At 38.9% G+C, this 18,710-nt stretch overlaps 9 protein-coding genes across 9 annotated transcripts; 6 read left to right on the top strand and 3 right to left on the bottom strand.

Annotated features, from left to right (window-relative positions):
• Positions 1-2,909: 2,909 nt before the first annotated feature.
• On the top strand, positions 2,910-3,215 carry VCUG_02238 (uncharacterized protein; the record flags this gene model as incomplete). Its single annotated transcript, XM_008077057.1, has 1 exon — positions 2,910-3,215. One exon carries the CDS (start codon positions 2,910-2,912, stop codon positions 3,213-3,215), a length of 306 nt encoding a protein of 101 aa, XP_008075248.1.
• A 925-nt stretch (positions 3,216-4,140) lies between these two features.
• On the bottom strand, positions 4,141-4,782 carry VCUG_02237 (uncharacterized protein; the record flags this gene model as incomplete). The annotated part of the gene is made up of 1 exon (XM_008077056.1): positions 4,141-4,782. One exon carries the CDS (start codon positions 4,780-4,782, stop codon positions 4,141-4,143), a length of 642 nt encoding a protein of 213 aa, XP_008075247.1.
• Positions 4,783-6,290: 1,508 nt separating this feature from the next.
• VCUG_02236 (uncharacterized protein) lies at positions 6,291-7,452 on the top strand. Its single transcript, XM_008077055.1, has one exon. It carries the CDS (start codon positions 6,328-6,330, stop codon positions 7,315-7,317), a length of 990 nt encoding a protein of 329 aa, XP_008075246.1. The 5' UTR covers positions 6,291-6,327; the 3' UTR covers positions 7,318-7,452.
• Positions 7,453-8,339: 887 nt separating this feature from the next.
• VCUG_02235 (uncharacterized protein) lies at positions 8,340-8,978 on the top strand (the record flags this gene model as incomplete). The annotated part of the gene is made up of 1 exon (XM_008077054.1): positions 8,340-8,978. The coding sequence occupies one exon, from the start codon at positions 8,340-8,342 to the stop codon at positions 8,976-8,978; it is 639 nt and encodes a 212-aa protein (XP_008075245.1).
• Positions 8,979-9,540: 562 nt separating this feature from the next.
• Positions 9,541-10,945, top strand: VCUG_02234 (uncharacterized protein; the record flags this gene model as incomplete). Its single annotated transcript, XM_008077053.1, has 1 exon — positions 9,541-10,945. The coding sequence occupies one exon, from the start codon at positions 9,541-9,543 to the stop codon at positions 10,846-10,848; it is 1,308 nt and encodes a 435-aa protein (XP_008075244.1). The 3' UTR covers positions 10,849-10,945.
• A 218-nt stretch (positions 10,946-11,163) lies between these two features.
• VCUG_02233 (uncharacterized protein) lies at positions 11,164-13,632 on the top strand (the record flags this gene model as incomplete). The annotated part of the gene is made up of 1 exon (XM_008077052.1): positions 11,164-13,632. The coding sequence occupies one exon, from the start codon at positions 11,164-11,166 to the stop codon at positions 13,630-13,632; it is 2,469 nt and encodes an 822-aa protein (XP_008075243.1).
• A 1,274-nt stretch (positions 13,633-14,906) lies between these two features.
• On the top strand, positions 14,907-15,502 carry VCUG_02232 (small GTP-binding protein domain). Its single transcript, XM_008077051.1, has one exon. It carries the CDS (start codon positions 14,918-14,920, stop codon positions 15,449-15,451), a length of 534 nt encoding a protein of 177 aa, XP_008075242.1. The 5' UTR covers positions 14,907-14,917; the 3' UTR covers positions 15,452-15,502.
• Positions 15,503-16,045: 543 nt separating this feature from the next.
• Positions 16,046-17,143, bottom strand: VCUG_02231 (uncharacterized protein; the record flags this gene model as incomplete). The annotated part of the gene is made up of 1 exon (XM_008077050.1): positions 16,046-17,143. The coding sequence occupies one exon, from the start codon at positions 17,141-17,143 to the stop codon at positions 16,592-16,594; it is 552 nt and encodes a 183-aa protein (XP_008075241.1). The 3' UTR covers positions 16,046-16,591.
• A 559-nt stretch (positions 17,144-17,702) lies between these two features.
• Positions 17,703-18,068, bottom strand: VCUG_02230 (uncharacterized protein; the record flags this gene model as incomplete). Its single annotated transcript, XM_008077049.1, has 1 exon — positions 17,703-18,068. One exon carries the CDS (start codon positions 18,066-18,068, stop codon positions 17,703-17,705), a length of 366 nt encoding a protein of 121 aa, XP_008075240.1.
• Between the last annotated feature and the right edge of the window lie 642 nt (positions 18,069-18,710).

The raw sequence follows: 18,710 nt of genomic DNA, 5'->3' as shown, positions 1-18,710 counted from the left end.
TTCTATCTTGCAATTAAAGCCACATTATGGGTACGAATACATCTTCTGTATCAATTATGTATTAGTCGTTGCTTTCTCTACTGAAATCATGTTTATTCGCACACGTACACACTTTTCTTTCACGCTGGAACCAAAAATGACTACCAATTTGTAGTTCAATGTCAACAATTTATTCTGTGCTCACCGCTTCTCTGATGACGATGATTCCAGATTGCATCTGAAAACAATTCAATAATTCTCAACAACGACATTTTTAAAGGAAACCGCAACAAGCAATTACTACACTCATTGTTGTGCACTAAAAATGCGAAATTAAAATATGGTTGTGGTGGATAGTGGCTGCTGTAAGTGATTGTTAATTTTTCCTTAACATTCCGCTTGTGAACAACAGCAAAAACCACATGCAAGTAAATCTATTAAATGTATGTTACGACTAAGAATTCATATTTTCACAATTTATGAATCAAATTCCGGACAGAAAGACCAATAAATAGTAATTTGTGATATTTTATTGACATCTTCAAAGAAATGGATCAAAACTATTGTTTTTGTTGCCTATATTTTAGGTTTTGGATAACGAAACGATGTATAACATCATTTTATTGATCAAAATATTCATGTTACCTGTTTTTCATCACAATATGCACAAATTGTGAACAAATGATGTTCTCTGTACGCAGTGCGATAAATTACAACGATTAATGTACTATATGCGCACATAAATGTCTATGACCGGCAATTAAGATTACGAGTAATTGTTAAGTAGATGTAACTCATTGTGTTCAAGTGCATTGCAAATCAACTCAGAAGCACGATTCCGAATGTTCTACCTAATGTTAAATCCCTGGATAGTTCGCTGTAGAACTATTCTCAAGAACTGTGATGTATGTAGAAGCTCAATTTTAGGCACATAATATGCGCCTTTACTGTTGATAGCGGTCATTTCCGTGAAGAGCATATTACGGACGGCGTTACACCAATGTTCAAGTTGAAGTGGGATGTATAGTCGATAATATGAGCTTGTATTACCATTCTAAAGATTTTGTATTATTTTGTTTGTTAATTACTACGTAAAATAGCAGACCAAATTATTAAATTACGATAAATTTACTACACTTCATTGCTTCTTCCACCACTCAATCAACTCATAAATACAACTCATATATCGAGCAAGCATAGGGCTAACAAACCACGACACTTACCTGACCGCGTACAGCTCATCATACGATCGGTGTGATACGCTAACATGGTTGTATCACATGCAATAAAGTGCTGCGAACTCTTTCTACGTATTTATTTAACGAAAGATCAATTACAACCCATGGTAGAATTTCTTGTTTTTCATCTAAGATTCAAAGAAAGGCTTATGTTTGTAACGGTGCTATTCGTGGTCATGATAATTTTCTGGGGATTTATATACAAATTCACTGTGGTAGACGAGGCATCGAAGAAAACGATGGTAAAATGAGTTTGTAATTTGCCTTAACAGGCAGTGTTGGCCGAATGGTTGCAGCAAGATACAATTTTTTGGTGCCCGTTAATCGAACATGCACGCGTTTTTCCATGATTACCTCATAAAATAAATTTGTATGTTGTTGGCTATTCCATGTGATCATTCCAAAATGATACGATGTTGTTACTTCAGATCAACACCGGCACTATTTTGGTACTACCATAAATGGTTGAATGAATATTATTTAGTGCAAAAATGATCGCGGAGTGATTGTTTATAGCTGATTGTTAGCAACACTGTACACTCACTGGTGTATTCATCGTTTCACGTTTAAATCCCATTATTTTCAAAAACATGTTTGTTAAATGAAACTCAACAAACAGCAACAATGAGCTGAAATGTTCTTCTAGTAGCATGGCGGTAGTACCCTTTCTCGTTGAAAACATGCTTAATTACGTTTTTATACAGCAACATCCAACACAATGAAGATACCGTCTTTCGCAACTCCTTTCAGGTTGGTAAGCGTGTGTGCTGACAGTTCAGCCTAAATTTTAGTTCGTGCTTGTGATGAACGACTAATTATTTGATGTAAAAATGGCCAATCCGTACGGACTAAGTTTAACTTATCAGTGCGAATTAAACGTTTTGGAAGTAATTTTAGTTTTGGGCGCGCATTAAAATATTTGATGATCAATAAATTTACTTATTACAGTAAAGAGTATAAAGATTGTACAAAAGATTATTTTTAATTAATTAAATGAACTTAATAACTTTTATATCCCGGGATAGATTACTAATTGTTCTACTAACTTTTCTTCTCATTAATTTTCATATTCTACTCATTTTACTATTTCGAGCTGCCATTCGTGTACGCACTCTCACCTCATATCCACGTTGCTATGGCCATTCACATGTTTCTTTCTTTTTTACCACCAATTAATTGTTTAACAGTTGTTTGTTGGTATGCGTTTACCCTTGGCGAAAATCTGAACTAATATTACACGAACACAGTTTGGTGCAATTCTTGCTTATGTACAGATCACCTCTACCTACAAAGCGTTTATCACAGCTTAAATGTTTCAGAATAGCTGCAGGATTAAAAACCTACACGAGCAACTCATCAACGAGCTGATTCCTTTGGCACAATTATTGTGATCTATCGGAGAAAAAAAACAAACACAGGCTTACGTAGCGTATCCATCAACAGCTGCCTTGACCATGATCCCTCTCAGACTTAGCCCTAGTTGAATTTGAGGCTTAGAAACTTCCAAATAACCGTTACCATTCCTCAGTTTGATTTGTTCTCAGCACGAAATTAATCTTATCACACCATACTAACGCTGAGGTGCCGTACGATCATTTAACTTTTACCAATAAACCTCATTTACATTTATGACGCACAGACAGGAACGAGCGCGCCAAAAGACTTTTAATCAACACATTGGCCTTTAATCGCATGTTTTTTGCTGAGTTCATAATACCACAACCAGTTGCTACAGCGCAGCATCCGAAGCGAAGACAGCGGTACGAGGCAAATGTTTTTTGTCCTTTCTGGCAAAACGTAAACCCTGGCCCAGAATATGTCAGCATATTCTGCTTGATCACCCTACGTTTACAATTCTATGTATCAATTGCAGCCCGTTCTGTTACAATCTCAAAAATAATTAAAGATAATACACCGCCAAGACATGGCACAGATATTATTTATCTCACATACTTGTCTTTCAGGTATTTTTGGCTAGAATATACCTTTCAGCAATAAACTCACCATACCAGCACCAATAAGGCCTGGATCACTGTTCTATTATGTACAAATGAACTTTACCTATGATAGCACAGTACCAATCATCCATCCACATCAACTCTCATCTCTTCTAAAATCACTATCATGTTCTCTACACTCATACCACCCTCCAGCATGTCCAGTGCAATGTCAATCATTTGTTCACTGAACGTGATGTCCAACTTGTTCGATATTTCGAGGAGCAGCTCTTTTTTCTCCTTCGTCATTTTATGGGCCTCAACGTTTTTAATTTTTTGCGCACTACAAACATTGCCAAAATCTTTTATTCTCTATGGTGCACGCTCGCCCAACTAAAATACGAATACCAAAGCTTTCCACAGGATATACCGGCACGCAAGAAACATACTTGTGATATGAATAGCTGTGGATCTAAAAAGAGTTCAATCAAGAGCATAATGGCTAAATTATCTTTAACATTCATTCAAAAACACAAGCAATCTGCGTTAGCATACAACCTAGTGTCTTACATTCACAGTGCAATTTTCATTTACCCTGGTATTTGTTCTCCCATTCGGTACGTCTCTCTCCAATGAATTTGAATTGATTAAAAAGCCTAGGCGTTAAAAAACATGCTTTTAGTAAAAAACTAAGAACACTAGCTATTTCTACATTCTGACAGTGCTGCTGAGCTCTGTATGCCAAAATCTGAATTATGGCTGTTCATTCATGTTGTGAATATTCCGTGCTAGCACACATATCCTACACAAACACCAAATACCAGTTTGTTAACCACATTTCTTCGATGTCATACAGCAGTACAAAAACCTGTTATTACACGGTCTTTTGCATCTACCAAACGAACAGATGCTGCCCGCAGAAGCACTGTATGAGCAGTGTTCAAACAATTTAAGCTATACAAAATATCACATCTATGTTTATTTCATCAATAACCTATTTGTAAACGGTGAAATCTATCAATAAAACCATCATCTATCAGACCGCTCGATATTCGCACAACAAACACGCTTTCATATTTACAGAACATGCTACACCATGCCCAGCCCATAAGAACGAACAATCTTATGTTGCTGTGATCGCGCAGGGCCCAGTAAACCGCAAGTTTTGTCCCGAGTTTCAGAAAACTGAACCTATGCGTGTATACTTCATCAACGAACACAATTAAGTTCCTGGACAGCGCATACTGATACATTATCAACATCAAAAGTGTTATAATTACGTATGACAGCAGCTTGTACTTCCGTCTTACCATGTGGCACAATGGCAAGTTTTTATAGAAATTGTTGCGCAGCACCATATACCCCCTAACCTTGCACATATCGCAATATTGTACCTTTTTATAAAAATCATCAAAATTTGTGCATGTTATCGTGGTGTTCATCGTCCTGCATTTCGCACACAAAAGATCGCTCAGCGAGCGGAAGGTGCCATCTATCTTCGATGGCACGTAGTGGTAAAAAAGGCGGCCGTCCTTTTCTTTTAGATAAATTTTGCATTTTGGACAGTAGAGAAGATCGTTGTATGCTGACAGATTGCTCCTGATGCAGAATTTGCAGGTAAACAGCATTGCTATAAGGGTGGTAATTAAAGACGGTCTTTCTTTGTGATTTACACCGATGCACTAAAAACCGTACTTTAGATGGTAATAACACCGATCGATAGTGTAGTACTTCGTAGTGCAAGTTTTCTACGTCTAGTTCATCACCAGCTTTGATTATCGCCCTCATATCCGCATGGCAACCGAAGTATTTTGATATGAGTGCGAAAACCAGCGATGATCCGGCACAAACATAACCGATGCTGAAAATCTGTGCGGCTCGTGATGGACAATCAAACAGTCCGCCATGCCTATTTTGGACATTACGGACCGATGATGTTGCATATAGGCACCGATGGCGTACACAGAATGGGTGCAAAGCGGTTTATCTAATCAACCGGCATTTAATACCGTATCACGCCAGGGCATGTTTGTGAACGCAGTTCGTTTCGACCATTTTATGTCAAAAATGTCTGAAAATGAGTGTAAATTGAATTTTAATCAATTCAAATAACATTTCCATGGTTTGGGTGGTTGCACACAGATCGCTTTAATTACGGGTATAGCAAACAAAATTAGCAATTATGATCGTTTAAAATAGGAAATAATTTTTATAAAAATTTTACGCATTTCAGAACGCTCATCACGGATGACTCCGGGTTAGACAGGCCTTCTTTAATGAATGCACCGATGCGGTAACCGAATCATAACAGCAGGGTGCTTGCCTAGTACCGGTCATTTATGTCACTTAATATAAGAAGCTGTCCGGGACATACACTCGGTGTTACACCCGCGTGGGCCACCAATGCGTACGTAATCAATACCATGGTCGTATTTTGCATTTAACTACGTTTATTGCTTGAAGCATTATCGGTAGATAATCCGCTGTAGTGTTGGACGCGTTGAAATGTTTTACCATCCAGCTGCAAAATCAAAAACAGGGATGGAGAACCGTACTAAAAATGGAATGTTGGTAATAATACCGGTTACGAATTGAGCACGGTCACTCTTAAAATAGCTGAACAACGAAACGATGCACAAATACTATGCCTGCATCATAGCGAATATCACCGTAACCGTAGTAGAACCGTGTACCAATCAAAGTGGCACCATGCGAACACTAAATAGGGAACGGCCACATACACCAGCAGAACCTACGGTCTACAATCCATTGCAATGTAGCACGTTTACTTGATCTTAAGAGCTTATACGGTTATTTTATGTGGTAAGGGTGGATGTCGTTATATCACGTATGTAAGATGGATCTTGCCATAGGTGCATGATGATATGATGCGGTGGTTCTGCTCGGTCCGGTATTCAATTTATGATGCATAACACGTGGTTTACACACATTTTGTGATGAAAAGGCTGAGCATGTCGCTGGCAGTTTTACTTACGCAACCAGGCAGATCGGTGACATACGTATGGCACGGTATAATTTACAACAGCTTCACTAGCACCCGCTGACAGTACACTCATTTTGGGCTAAGCACTCTCTAACGAAACTGTATAACACATCCATAGCTGAGATATTGCAACACGAGCTTCTGTACCGCAGAATTAATTTATTGCAAAATGTCAGCCCATTCCATGTCAGACCAGTTCAACGTAAACAACTACGTGTACAAAAAAATAAACGAGGAGTGGTTGGAATGCCGTGTAACAAGCGTACAGAATGACCTGTATGGTTTGTACGTTCTAAAAACGCTTTCTAATTTGAACGTGCCTGCAGATGACACACAAATATTTCCATCCACGATAGAGACTATAAGGAAGTTTAAGATCAGCATGGTGAGATATAACAACGGCTTTTTGTACATGCCGACCGTTCTGAAGGCTAAAATGGTTGAGGATTACGAGCGTGCGATGATTGGAAATAGGGGAGGTAGAGGCCTGGCTGTGGAGGAGAATGTCGATGAGGACGAGGTGGACTTGCTGATTGGCGAGAAACAAACGGGTGGGAGAGATGGTGACTGGATAGAAGAAGGAGAAAGTGGCAGAAATGATGACAGGCTAGAAAAAGGACAAAGTCTGAAAAATGGTACGGATGGTATGAAAGACGACGAAAATGCACGAAGCGACATCCAGGGCCTAGAAAACGAGGTGGACAAGAAAAACATACAGAACGATACCGAAATGAATGCATTGGTAGCAGATGAAGTGATTGTTGGCAACAGAAATGAAAATACGAGTATATATTCGTACACCAAGCCAAACAAATCTATCAACAGCAACATAACTGAGATACTTGAAGAGTTCCGATCATTTATGATGGTAAATAAACCGACAATATACTCCGAAGAGTTGGAGGAGTTTATCAAACATGTTATGCTCTGTTTTAAGATACTTTGCTACTACACGCTGTTTACAGCCGAGGAAAAGAAGAGATACGGCAAATTTGATCTGGAGAAGCAGTGTAATGCGTATCATTTGTTGCGCCTCCTAGCATACATGCATGAGGTACTGTTGCTCGATGTTGAGGATGCTGGTGCCAGAGAGATCTGTTTTGAGTTCTACGTATATCTGGTTGATTTCCTATTTGTGAGTGTGGACGAGTATTTCTGAGCTTAAGTGCTGCTGTAACGTGTCTCGGCACCGATTTGAGCATTAGAATATTTCTATGTAAAATATTTCCCAGGTAATATTTTAAGCGAGCTGTTCGTGATATGATCGTATGCTTTACTTCAATGTAGATCACGGTTTAGTAAATTGCATTTATTCTTTTCAAGAATTCTTGTCTTGAATGTTTTACTGGCGGTTCTGTTGAGTACCATAATCTTGCTAAAGATACAACGAGACGTACTGGTCCTGTGGCCTATCTTTATGATGGCAAGAGTTCTTCTGTAGAAGAAATTGCGACGCTGTCAAAGTTTTTTGTAGGTAAAACTGTCTGAACAGCAATAGCCTGCTACGAAGTGTTGCTCATTCGTGAGAGACCAGGTACAACAATGCTAGCTGTATGTATTTTCCTATATCATAGGAGCGATCCATAAATAAGCAGATTTGTTACGTGTGTTTGCTTTGACTTACGCACTTAAACGTACCAATGGTTTGCGGGTCTTTGAATTCGGCAATGTTGTAACTCGCCTGCATCAACATGCGGTGTGTCAGGCGCTTCTTTATGGATCAACGGCGGACAGGCTTGAGTTGGTGATATCTCGCAAAAGTTTACTCACAAATGGTGCGATGTAGTGATATGAAGAGCAATCGGTGTAATATATGAGTTTGATTCTGCTCCACTCTCAAAAACCACGAATGAACTATAACACAGCATCACGCGCGTAAAATGCCGATGGCGTGTTCCTGAGCTGTTTAATTTGTGCAATACTGAGCAGCAGAGCGGTAATGCATCCCAAAGCTGAATACAGAGATAAACAATATAATGGTTTTGGAGGGTACTACGTGCTCAACGTGATGTGGTAATCCTATCTAAACACCAAATCACATTCTACCACTGAATTAAATGAATATGTGTCTTCCAATAATTCCTGTTCGATATCTTTCTGAAATATGACTATAAGTGCGATTAATTTGTACCTTTTGGGCGGAATTCGAATACTTAAAACCGACAACTTTATCGATATCTCATGAAGACCACGAGTTGGCTTAAGCTTCTCTGCCTCTTCCTTGTATTTTTTCTTATATTCATATTTTCTGTATCATACTTCATCTACACATGCCATAACGATTCGCTCAGTCGAAAAGTGCTGAAATTCAACAATGAACTCTCTCAAAAACATCCGGTAGCGCGCTCGGAGGTGCTGTGCATTATGAGTCCAAATAGAGGCGATCACTACGTGTACTACACAGAAAAGGGCGAGATGTACGAGAACATAGTTGACAAGATAGTGAGCGGCACACACATACTGATAGCAGTCGATCTTGATGGCTGCACTTTCAACGCTTGTTATGCCAAGAACGTGTTAGACAAACGTGGAATGTGCTGGATATGCAATATAGGCACTCTTCTTGTTGGGGAGAGTGTGAGTGTGGGTTATAACAAGATGATAAGGTTCTTGCGTAGCTTGAAGCTCGCTCCCGATGTTGCCGTCTTCTTTTTTGTGAATGACTACGACGTAGTCATTCGAGTAGTTACGGACGGAAAGGAGGTTAAGAGGTGCGTAGTTAAGATAGGAACATATATGGGGAGTAGAATGGCGTTAAGAACGTGTTTGTACCTGTTTCATCGGTGCATTCAAATGGATAGAGAACCTTATGAGCTGTAACAAGCAGGAGATAATGCGTTGCTAGCTCGGATGTGTGCAGGTTATGATCAAGGTGTGTCTGAGACACGTTCACAAGCAAGCATTAGCAAGTTGGAATATTTGCGACGCCTTTACTTGCATACCAACCGCAAAGTAAACTTTAGTTCAGCACCACAACCTTCGGTACAACGGTGTGTACTTGAAAGCATTTTTTGCACCATTCAATCTTGTGATACACCTTGAAAGCAGCTTGGAGCGATGATGTGTGAATGAGTGAGCAGAACGTAGGAAAAGATAAAAGAAATCGTACCGTAAACCAAACGATCAGTTGGCAGGAAGTGTAGCAGGCAGTAGGTAAACAGAAGCGGATAAAGAAACACCATTTGAAAGAACCTGCTTTCCTGTAACAGGATGTTTAAACTGTGATTTACCTGCATAAATAATCAAACTACGATCTACGATAAAACACTCTGTACCAGAAGAGCCGTCCACCATCGCACTTTTATTCACTACGCCCTTAATTGCGCTACAATTTCCTCCTCAAAAATAAATTTTTTATCCCACGCCAAACTTCTACAAAGCAATGATCTCAATAAAATCCATCAAACCACTAAAACAGCAGTTCTCCATAAGAGATGAAATACCGTTCCAAATAACCATAGACACTGATCTGGATAACCAAGATGTGGAGTTTACGATTATATACTGCGGTGACCCGGAAAAGGATGCACATGACCAGAAGCTTAGCGAGGACGTTGTCGGACCGCTCTCTAAAGGGCGCTTTGGCTTTACGCTCTGTGCTGAACCCGTAGATATCATGAAAGTGCCTGTAGAAATGATGTTTGGCGTGACAAGCATCGTGATCATAGGGAAGTTCAGGGGCAGACAGTTTGTGAGAGCAGGCTTCTTCGTCAATGTGAGCTATCCGGGATTACCAAACAGAATACTTGAGTGTTTGGACGTGAGGGATGATATTGATGTAAGTTTGGTTTCCTCCTGTGAAGATAATGAACAATTTGGGAAATATGAGGATGAAGAAGATAGAGAAATTAATAGTGATGAGATTAAGTACGAGAGCAGTGAGATGGAAAGTATTGACGAGGGCATTGAGGATGATGAGGGCATTGAGGATGATGAGGGCATTGAGGATGATGAGGGCATTGAGGATGATGAGGGCATTGAGGATGATGAGGGCATTGAGGATGATGAGGAAATAGAGGAAGATGAGGAAATAGAGGAAGATGACGAGGGCATTGAAGATGATGAGAAAATAGAGGATGATGAGGGTATCGAGACCGTGGATGAAGAGGATAGCGGAGAGGAGGATGGTGCTGATGGCAATGAGAGCAAGGTGATAGCTCATGATGAAATAAGTATGAAGGCTCTTGTGACGGATAATGGTGGTAAACAAGTAGATGAAGGGACAATATGTGAGTTTGAGGAGGGTGAAGAGAAAAAGAATGGCAATGAATCGATTAAAGGGCAAAAACAGGAAATAAAGGAAACATTGGAAGTGGGCGAGTTCGGTAATGACGGCAAAGATGGATTGGAAGAACGAAACGAATGTCCGCAGGTGAAAGCGCTTACAGAAAATGTAAAGGAAGAGGAGAATGTGGGCAAAAATGATAAAAACATGGCTGCTAAAGAGATAAGTGCTTCTCAGTCTGACGAACCGAATTTGGCCCAAGATGAGGATATTTCAATATTTCTTATGAATCCTGACTTTACAGGGGGGAAGGACATCCCCGAAGAGAATCAGATAAAACTCAAAGGCTTTATATTGGACAAGGCGAGGATTGTTTTTGAGCTGTCAGAGCCGCCCTTAATTACCGTATTTAGTATTGATGAAGAGGACGAAGAGGAAGATACAGCCAAGAGAATGAAGATTTAACGAATATTTAATAGTGTTTGCAGTCAATCATGTTCTTAATTGGTTGCAAATACTGCTGTTAGCGGGTTGTTGTGATCAATAAACGTATTTTAATGGATTCGGTATGTTAGTACGTATTTTTTAGTATTACGTATTCAACCTTGCTACGTGTGTTTCTCTTCGTCATAGAGCAATGAACTTTGCACCATATTGCTCATCAATCAGCACGTATATAAACCTCAACTTTTTCATGGACAATCGTATTTGTTTATCTTAATGTGAAACATTACGAGGTTAAAACTTGCGTTTGATAAATAAACAGACAGCGCAATACCAATGCTACGCAATTCTCTAAAAGTACTTACCAATTTTGCTCATCCTTACCAATTAATACGCATACCCTACGGAAGTCTTGGTCTAAAAACAGCAACTCTCAGGCTTCTTGGCCCTACCAAGATGGACATACTTAATGTTGAGGTATTCGACTGCGAAGAGCGCATGCTAAAGGAAAGTTATTTCACGAGAATCGATTTGTATGTTTATTGTGTGGAGGGAGGGATTTTGTATTGCAGGAAGAAAGCGGAAAAAATATGTGAGATAAGCGGTGATGCCGTTGAAAATAGGAACAGCGCAAATATTCACACCAATCGTGAATCTGCCTTACCTAAAGCGAAGATGATAAGTTACAGGTCGCTCTTAGCAAGCATCTCATCGTATATAAACGATACAATTGCTGATGCTATGACAAAGCTAAGGAGGATCCGGCATGTTCAATACTCCGCACTTTTTTACAAGCTGAATTTGATTGAACGTGCGTGCCAGAGTGCGAAAACAAACTCGGAAGTGTTTTACATGTGCCTGGTAAAGAGAATGAACTGCTATGGAGAAAAGATGAATAACGTAGAAGCAAAAGACGTTAATGACACCAAAAAAATGAAGATAGGCAAAATGATACGCCTCATAAAAAGTATGGATGAGGATAGGGCTGTAGAATTTGTGGTGGAGATCATCAACGATTTAAAGCCGACTGTTATTAACAAGGTAGTAAACACCTTGAAAATAAAGAACTGTGCAAAACAACGGCTAGTGTTCTACAAGGCAGGTATGTTGTGCCTGAGAAAGGGAGCAAAGCGAATGGCTGTTAGATTTCTTGTGTTGTCCCAATGTGAGGATGTCCATGAAATGGTTGATGAGAGAAGATGGCGCACTGCAATTTTTGGAAATGATTACGATGTATGTGCGATCAGGGAGGTGCTGTGTGACGAGATTGTTCGAGCCTGTGCTGGTAGAAATGTTGACCGAAACACGGACAGAGAGGAACATGAGCACCACTTTGATAAGAAGGAGGGAAATACTAAGCAAATCGATGAAGAGGCTTTTGGTGCAGTTAGTGATGGATATCACGGCCAGGACAACAAGAAGGCCGAGCACAAGAATTATAACGATATGGCAGTGATGGAAGAAATTAGAAGCGAAGATAGAAAGCTATACGGTAATATTCACCACAAGAAAATAAAAACTATGCCCAATAAGTTGGAATTACCGCTGAATTCAAATGAAAGTGGTGAGCAACTCTTCACACGGGAGCAAGGATTGGATGGTAACGGTAAAAACCGTGATAAAATAAGCGAGCGTGTACGGACACTTGCTGGAAATGATGAAACATTATCAGACATTCTTACCAATGCCTTATCGGTCAAAGTTAACGTTTTAACACTTCGACAGAAAGTGAATGATAGATCAATGGCGAATAGGCTCATAGATAACAAAATATTGAACGATCGGACGCATCTAAAACGGCTGCTCGGCATGTGTGTGGTTATAATCGGTAGAGTTAGAGAAATGCTTGCGACTGAGCATAATGAACAGCTGGGTATTTTTGAAATGGCTGATCGTGCTGGCAATGACGAAAAGCATTTTTATGACAAGATCACACAAGAAGATACAAAAAAGCATTCGTCCGATGATGCCTTTTCAATAGAGGAAGGTAAAAAGAGGCATGTGATGAATATTGTGTGCAGATCAACCGGTCAAAATAGTTCGAGTGAAAAACAGAGGCACGGTTCAGGCGAATTATACCGGTCAGAGCACAGCGATACCAATTCTTCAGGTACAAAAAGGCTAAATTACGATGAAAGTCTGAGTAAGGTCACAGGTATGATAAAGGGCATGAAGATCAACCATGAAAATACTGACAACATAACCAAAGCTCTGAATATAATAATGGCCCTTTCAGGAAAGCAGCCGAGTTATTTGTTACCAGCGAAATGCATCGACTTAAAAGTGATCAATGATGAAGGCGTGCACAAGAAGACAAATGGTCTGTTTTTCAGCACTAGTGCACTTTTATCAAAACCAATTTATTATTTCCTTTCACACATCGTTTTGAAGGTGAAAAGCGAGTGCAGGTTGTTATGTCTTATATTTGACAATACAGCGGTTAATATCAACAGTAGCGATGCAAACTGTGACAGAACGATAAAGATTAAAGATGTGGATGGAACGTTGGTCGGTGTTGTCGTGGAGAGGAACGGCATGTTTTACATGGTTAGGGTAAAAAAACTAAAATTTGTGAAAGTAAGTGCCAAGGCACGGTTGACAAAGCTGCAACCGAACCGATTTCTTTTACAGAGCGATAGCAGAACGAGTGATATTGAAGTATTGAACAGCACGATGGTGTATGAACGTAGAAACAAGAAAGAGGATGTGTTCAAGATCGAAGGTAAACACGGATGTAAGTATAAAATTGTCTACGATTTGAACGAGGAATACTATCGCGTTTTGGAGGGAACTATAGAAAAGTAGTTAAAGAGTGAAAGCGCTTAATCCAAAACTATTCTTTGCAGCTTGGCTTAGTATTTTGTTGCTGAGGAAGATATGTTTTTCAGCGTTGACAAGGAGAAATAGTAATTTAGCACGTTTGGTTGTGAATTTGAACCTGCCATCAGGCATACACGTTACAACAGAATTTCCATAAATCAGGTCAATCCCATCATAAAACGTTAAAAGTTGTCTATGTGGTACCGAACATGATCACCGAGGTAAATCGATCAGTTTTTAAGTAGTTTAGGTTTTTAAGTAAAAAGGACTAAAATTCATCAACCACTGTGATAACACCACAAGCGCGAAGATAGCACTTTATTCTTTTGAAACTGTAGGATCGGTTTGGTAACACTAATCCATACATCTACATACTATTCCAGTCATATTTTGTACTAGTTTTTTACAGAAACGTGTTTATGTATTGCCATACACATACACCTACTCCTCTTCTGACCTTGCATCATTTTACAGGCAAATTTTGGTCTGATAATTCTGTTCTATGACCATATATGTGTTCATGAGGTGTAACTTTACTTAGATCTTGCAGAAATGCTACCATTCTTGATCCTATGAATGCATAAGTTTGATGAACTCTTCGTAATTTTACGCCATTACACATGAAAACGTATTTTAATTGCGCAAATTTATCCTTTTAAAAATGAAACGATCAGTGAAGGCATATTTAGCCTAGTGTTGGCATGAAGAAGCGCATTTTCTAGCAGTAATTGATTTTTTAGGTTAATTCTAGTGTAATCTACAAAGATAGTCTTTAATTACGCAAATTGTATTTTGTGTTCAGTTCAGCATTTCAACCAAGTAGTTGATGCATGTTGCATACTCATGTTTCTTAGAAAATTTGTTTAGCTACCTTTTCATAACTAAAACACCTAAATCAACTCTTTTAGCACATGTTTTTGCATAGGACAACTTTCATCGATCCGTCCAGGTTTTATTGCCCATCATCTTGTGAGCGCTTCAGAGTTTTTCGTGTGCATCTGGTTGGCTCTCATCTCTTCCTTCTACCATATGTTCGTGCCTTTTACCTTTAACTTCGTTCAGAGAATCAATTGGTTGATGCAGCTATGTGAGGTGTTCCACAGCGGTAAATAAATGCATTTTTGATTGTTTTGCCATCGATTGGCCTGTCCATACGTATTACACGCCTAAACATGTTTACAACTCAACAAATCATGTTTTAAACATTGTTTCATCACACGCTTCTAATCAATTGTACGCACAAAACAAAAAGAATCACAAATAAAGCGAAATGGGCGCGCTTCTTTCTCGTTTATACTATTATCGCGAAAAGAAAGTAATCATACTAGGTTTGGACAACTCAGGAAAAAGCACGATTTTGAGCCAGCTCCTAAAATATCCCAAGAAAAAGACGATGCGTGAGCCGTACATGCCACCCACACTCGGGTTCAACATGCAGAAAACAACATTTAAGAACAGGAAATACTCTTTGTGGGACCTGTCTGGCAATAGCAACATTAGAAAGTACTGGAAATGTTATTTTACAGGTTGCAACGGTGTTATATTCGTTATTGATGCGGCAGATATCGGGAGGATAGATGAGAATATCGGTATACTGAATGAGCTGGTGAGCGATGAGGAGCTAAAACAGCTGCCGTTTTTAGTTTTTTTGCACAAATTTGATAAGAAACCAAACTTGGAATTGTGGTGGGAGAAGATTGGAGAGGTGTTTCAAAAGAGGAAACACAAAATTTGCAGGAGTACATATAAGGAGGAGAGTACAGTATATGCTGGCTTTGCCTGGCTGGCATACGAGATGAAATAGAACAGTGATTGTTTATAGAAGACACTCGTGTTTCAGTACGCTGTATTTCGCTATTAAAACAGTTCATATGTTATTTTTAGTCTTTCTACCACGATCAAATCGTATTAACACTAAGTATTCGCACCAGCTATGGCACATTGGGATAATCAACGCAGACAAATTTACGAATTAAATGTCGGTGGAGTGATCGAATGCAAAATGTGTGGTTAGTCAAACTATGCTGTGTCTGATGTTGAAATAAACGTAATTTTGTAGAAAAATCGTTAAAGTCTAGGATATACGCCGAACCAAAAAGACACGCTTCCCGTTTTATGATAGGGCAGTCGAATAAAGCATTGTATAAATTTAACTGGTGTGCCACGCTATTTGATCTGTGTCTGTAAAAGCGCATTTAAACGTGATATTCTGAATGAATGTATTAGTAAAATTATGTCTCTACAAGTATGCTTAACAAAGAAACCAAGTTTCGAATATTCGTTTCGTTACAAACAATCCCTTCATCTCAACAATATCCGAATTATTCTCCTATACAAGTTTATACACCCTTTATTTTCAAGTTTTCCTTTCAATCCCAATGATAATCTCGGTGAAGTGTACTGATGGTCTAGGGAAAACAGTATTCGTGAAAATCGATGACGAGGTAACGGTGAAGGACCTAAAAAAGAGGTTGGAAGAAATGATAAACGTGAATTAACACAAAATCGGGTTGAAAAAAGACAATTTTATAATGCGAGACAACATTAAATTGAATATGTATCAGGTACTGGATGGACAAGCGATACAAATTTGCTACAATTCTTAATAACGCTGCATGGTGGAGAGAAAGACCGATCCAATGAACGTGTCTGGCTGTTGTAAGATGATATGCACAAGATTAATAAATAAGCTCGTTTCTCTGATAATTGATTGTGTAAACGTGTACCAAAGCGTAAAATGCTAGAAGGATCATCTGATCGGTGCGCTATTACTTTTTTGAAGCCGCGTGCGATTTGGTTAAAAAATGCAACAACTGTTAATTTTACAAACCGCAATTTTTACCTCATTGTATTTTATTTGCCACATGGCAATACGCCCAGGCTACTTATCCCTGGCTGAGGATCAAACCGTTCCAACGAGCACGGAAAGATATTTTCACTGTCATTAGATCACTTTGTGTTTTTCATCATTCTTTTCATTGCATTCTAGATGGAAAGCAGCCACAAAATCTTTCTCAAGCGCCCTACCAATGGGAAAGCTGAAATCGGGAAAGATAGTGTATTCAAGACAAAAATCACAGCAGCGCCATTTAAAATCAGCGTACAAAGACAGAAAAAGTTCTATCTGTTCCAGCTGATCCTTTATTTCTAGTTTGTTGACGTAGTTCATGGCCTTATAATTCAGCTCAATCAGTCCAGTCTCAATCTGCACGATTCCGTGCTCATTGTGCACAAGAACCGTGAATGTAACATCGCGATTGTTGTACTCATACAATACAAACTGCTCATCTTCCTGTTTTTTCTGTAATTTGATGGTCTTGACGTGTATATGCCGGTTGTAAATGTCAATTTGGTTCATTAGCTTGGTAAAGGTGATATGCGTGGCCAAGAGTATTTTGGTAAGCGTTGTTTCGTTCTTTATGGGCATGCGAAATGAGTGTATGTCCGCCAAAAAATGTTCACAGGTTGATTTCAGTTTGTTTTTAATCGACATCATGGAAACCAAAGGGCGAAACAAAAGCAGCAAATATTTGTAGAAATGACACGGTGAAAGCAGCAATATGAATGCTAAGTCGCTAAAAAATGCTTCTTCATGTCAACAACAAATAAAGCACCTCTCCACCACTTGGAAAGTACCAAATTTACCTGCTACTCCATTTACACCTTACACCATTCATGAAAATAAATATTTCACGTTGGCGTGTGAGAATGTACAAGAACACTTCTAAGGTGAATCATAGGCACAAACCTACCATGTTAAAAATTTATGTTCTCAGGCCTCATATTAGATGAGCATCTCCTGTAACTGTGTACCGTGCCTTGGCAATGACTGCACACACGTGCCAATTACTACTTCTTCATACCAATACTGTAAAATAAAACATCTTCTTTAAGTAACACATATAAATTTTAATGATAATCACTTCTTCCTCAGCCATTCTTCTTAAGTAACTGCGCTATAAAAAAACGTAAATTTGCTCATTGCTCGCAAAATATACGATTCTCACCATCCATATGAATACGGGATGGTAAGTTACAACAGTGAAAGAACGTCCCTAAGGGTTGATATCCTTCAGCTCATTGATAAAAACAATCTTTTTGCCATTAGCAGCTGCCATGTACACAACTTTGACCGTTTCGATGAATTGTTCCTTGTTTAGCTCATATTCTACAATCTCGGTATTACCCGTCCCGCAATCAACCTTTACCAAACTATTGTTGAAATAGAACTGTAAACCATCCAGGTCAGATTCTTCGTAGAGAACAAGCTTTGCTAATTTTGACAGGTAATATTCTAATTCATTGAACATCACCGAATAATGCGAAAAATATCTGCGGCCATGGCTTACAATTTTGATATGATTCGTGTTCTGAAGTAGCTGTGTGTTAAGATCTGCTTTTGTTCGGGCTACTACCGGCATTTTACAGGGATAAGTACAAATTTGTTTATGGTTGGAGGCAAAATTAAAGACCAAGGCGGGTACTAGTGTGTTCAAATAAAGCATTGAATAGAAGTAATACAATTAGATACGCTTCTCAGGTCCGATAGTACGTGCGAGCTGTAAGCCATCTCGTTAGCAGAGATGGTTCAAAAACTTTCACCAATTCAATTCCTCAGGACTGCTGTCTTACAGACAATTTTTTGCTGCTATTTAGACTTTCTATTCTTAGTGATGGTGATTAATCACAGCGAACGCAAAGTCAGGCTGTTCAATTCGATTAGGTAGCGCGATGGTTTTAGTTCATGGCTTCTATTGTTGTTAAAAATAAACATTTTACACAATGTTAGTACGAAAAAGAAACAATTATAACAAATATACTTGATGCTGTTGATTCACTCCAGTCTTCTTACCTGTCTTAATATCAGCTTTTATAATTTTTTTACATTGAACAATTCCAATGTTGTTGATTGAAGGTTTGAATTATTTTACGTATCGATACCGAGCGGCAATCTAAAGAATGGTTTGATGACTCAACGAAACATAAAGAGTGAAGGTAGACAATGAAAGAAGGGGAAAAAGCAAAAAATGACCATAAAAATACTTTGAGGCGGTTTTTAAATT

The sequence above is a fragment of the Vavraia culicis genome (genome assembly GCF_000192795.1).
Source record: "Vavraia culicis subsp. floridensis unplaced genomic scaffold supercont1.50, whole genome shotgun sequence".
NCBI classification, from domain to species: Eukaryota; Fungi; Microsporidia; family Pleistophoridae; genus Vavraia; species Vavraia culicis.
Note: the sequence above shows the minus strand (reverse complement) of the source record. Positions and strands in the feature narration are given on the sequence as shown.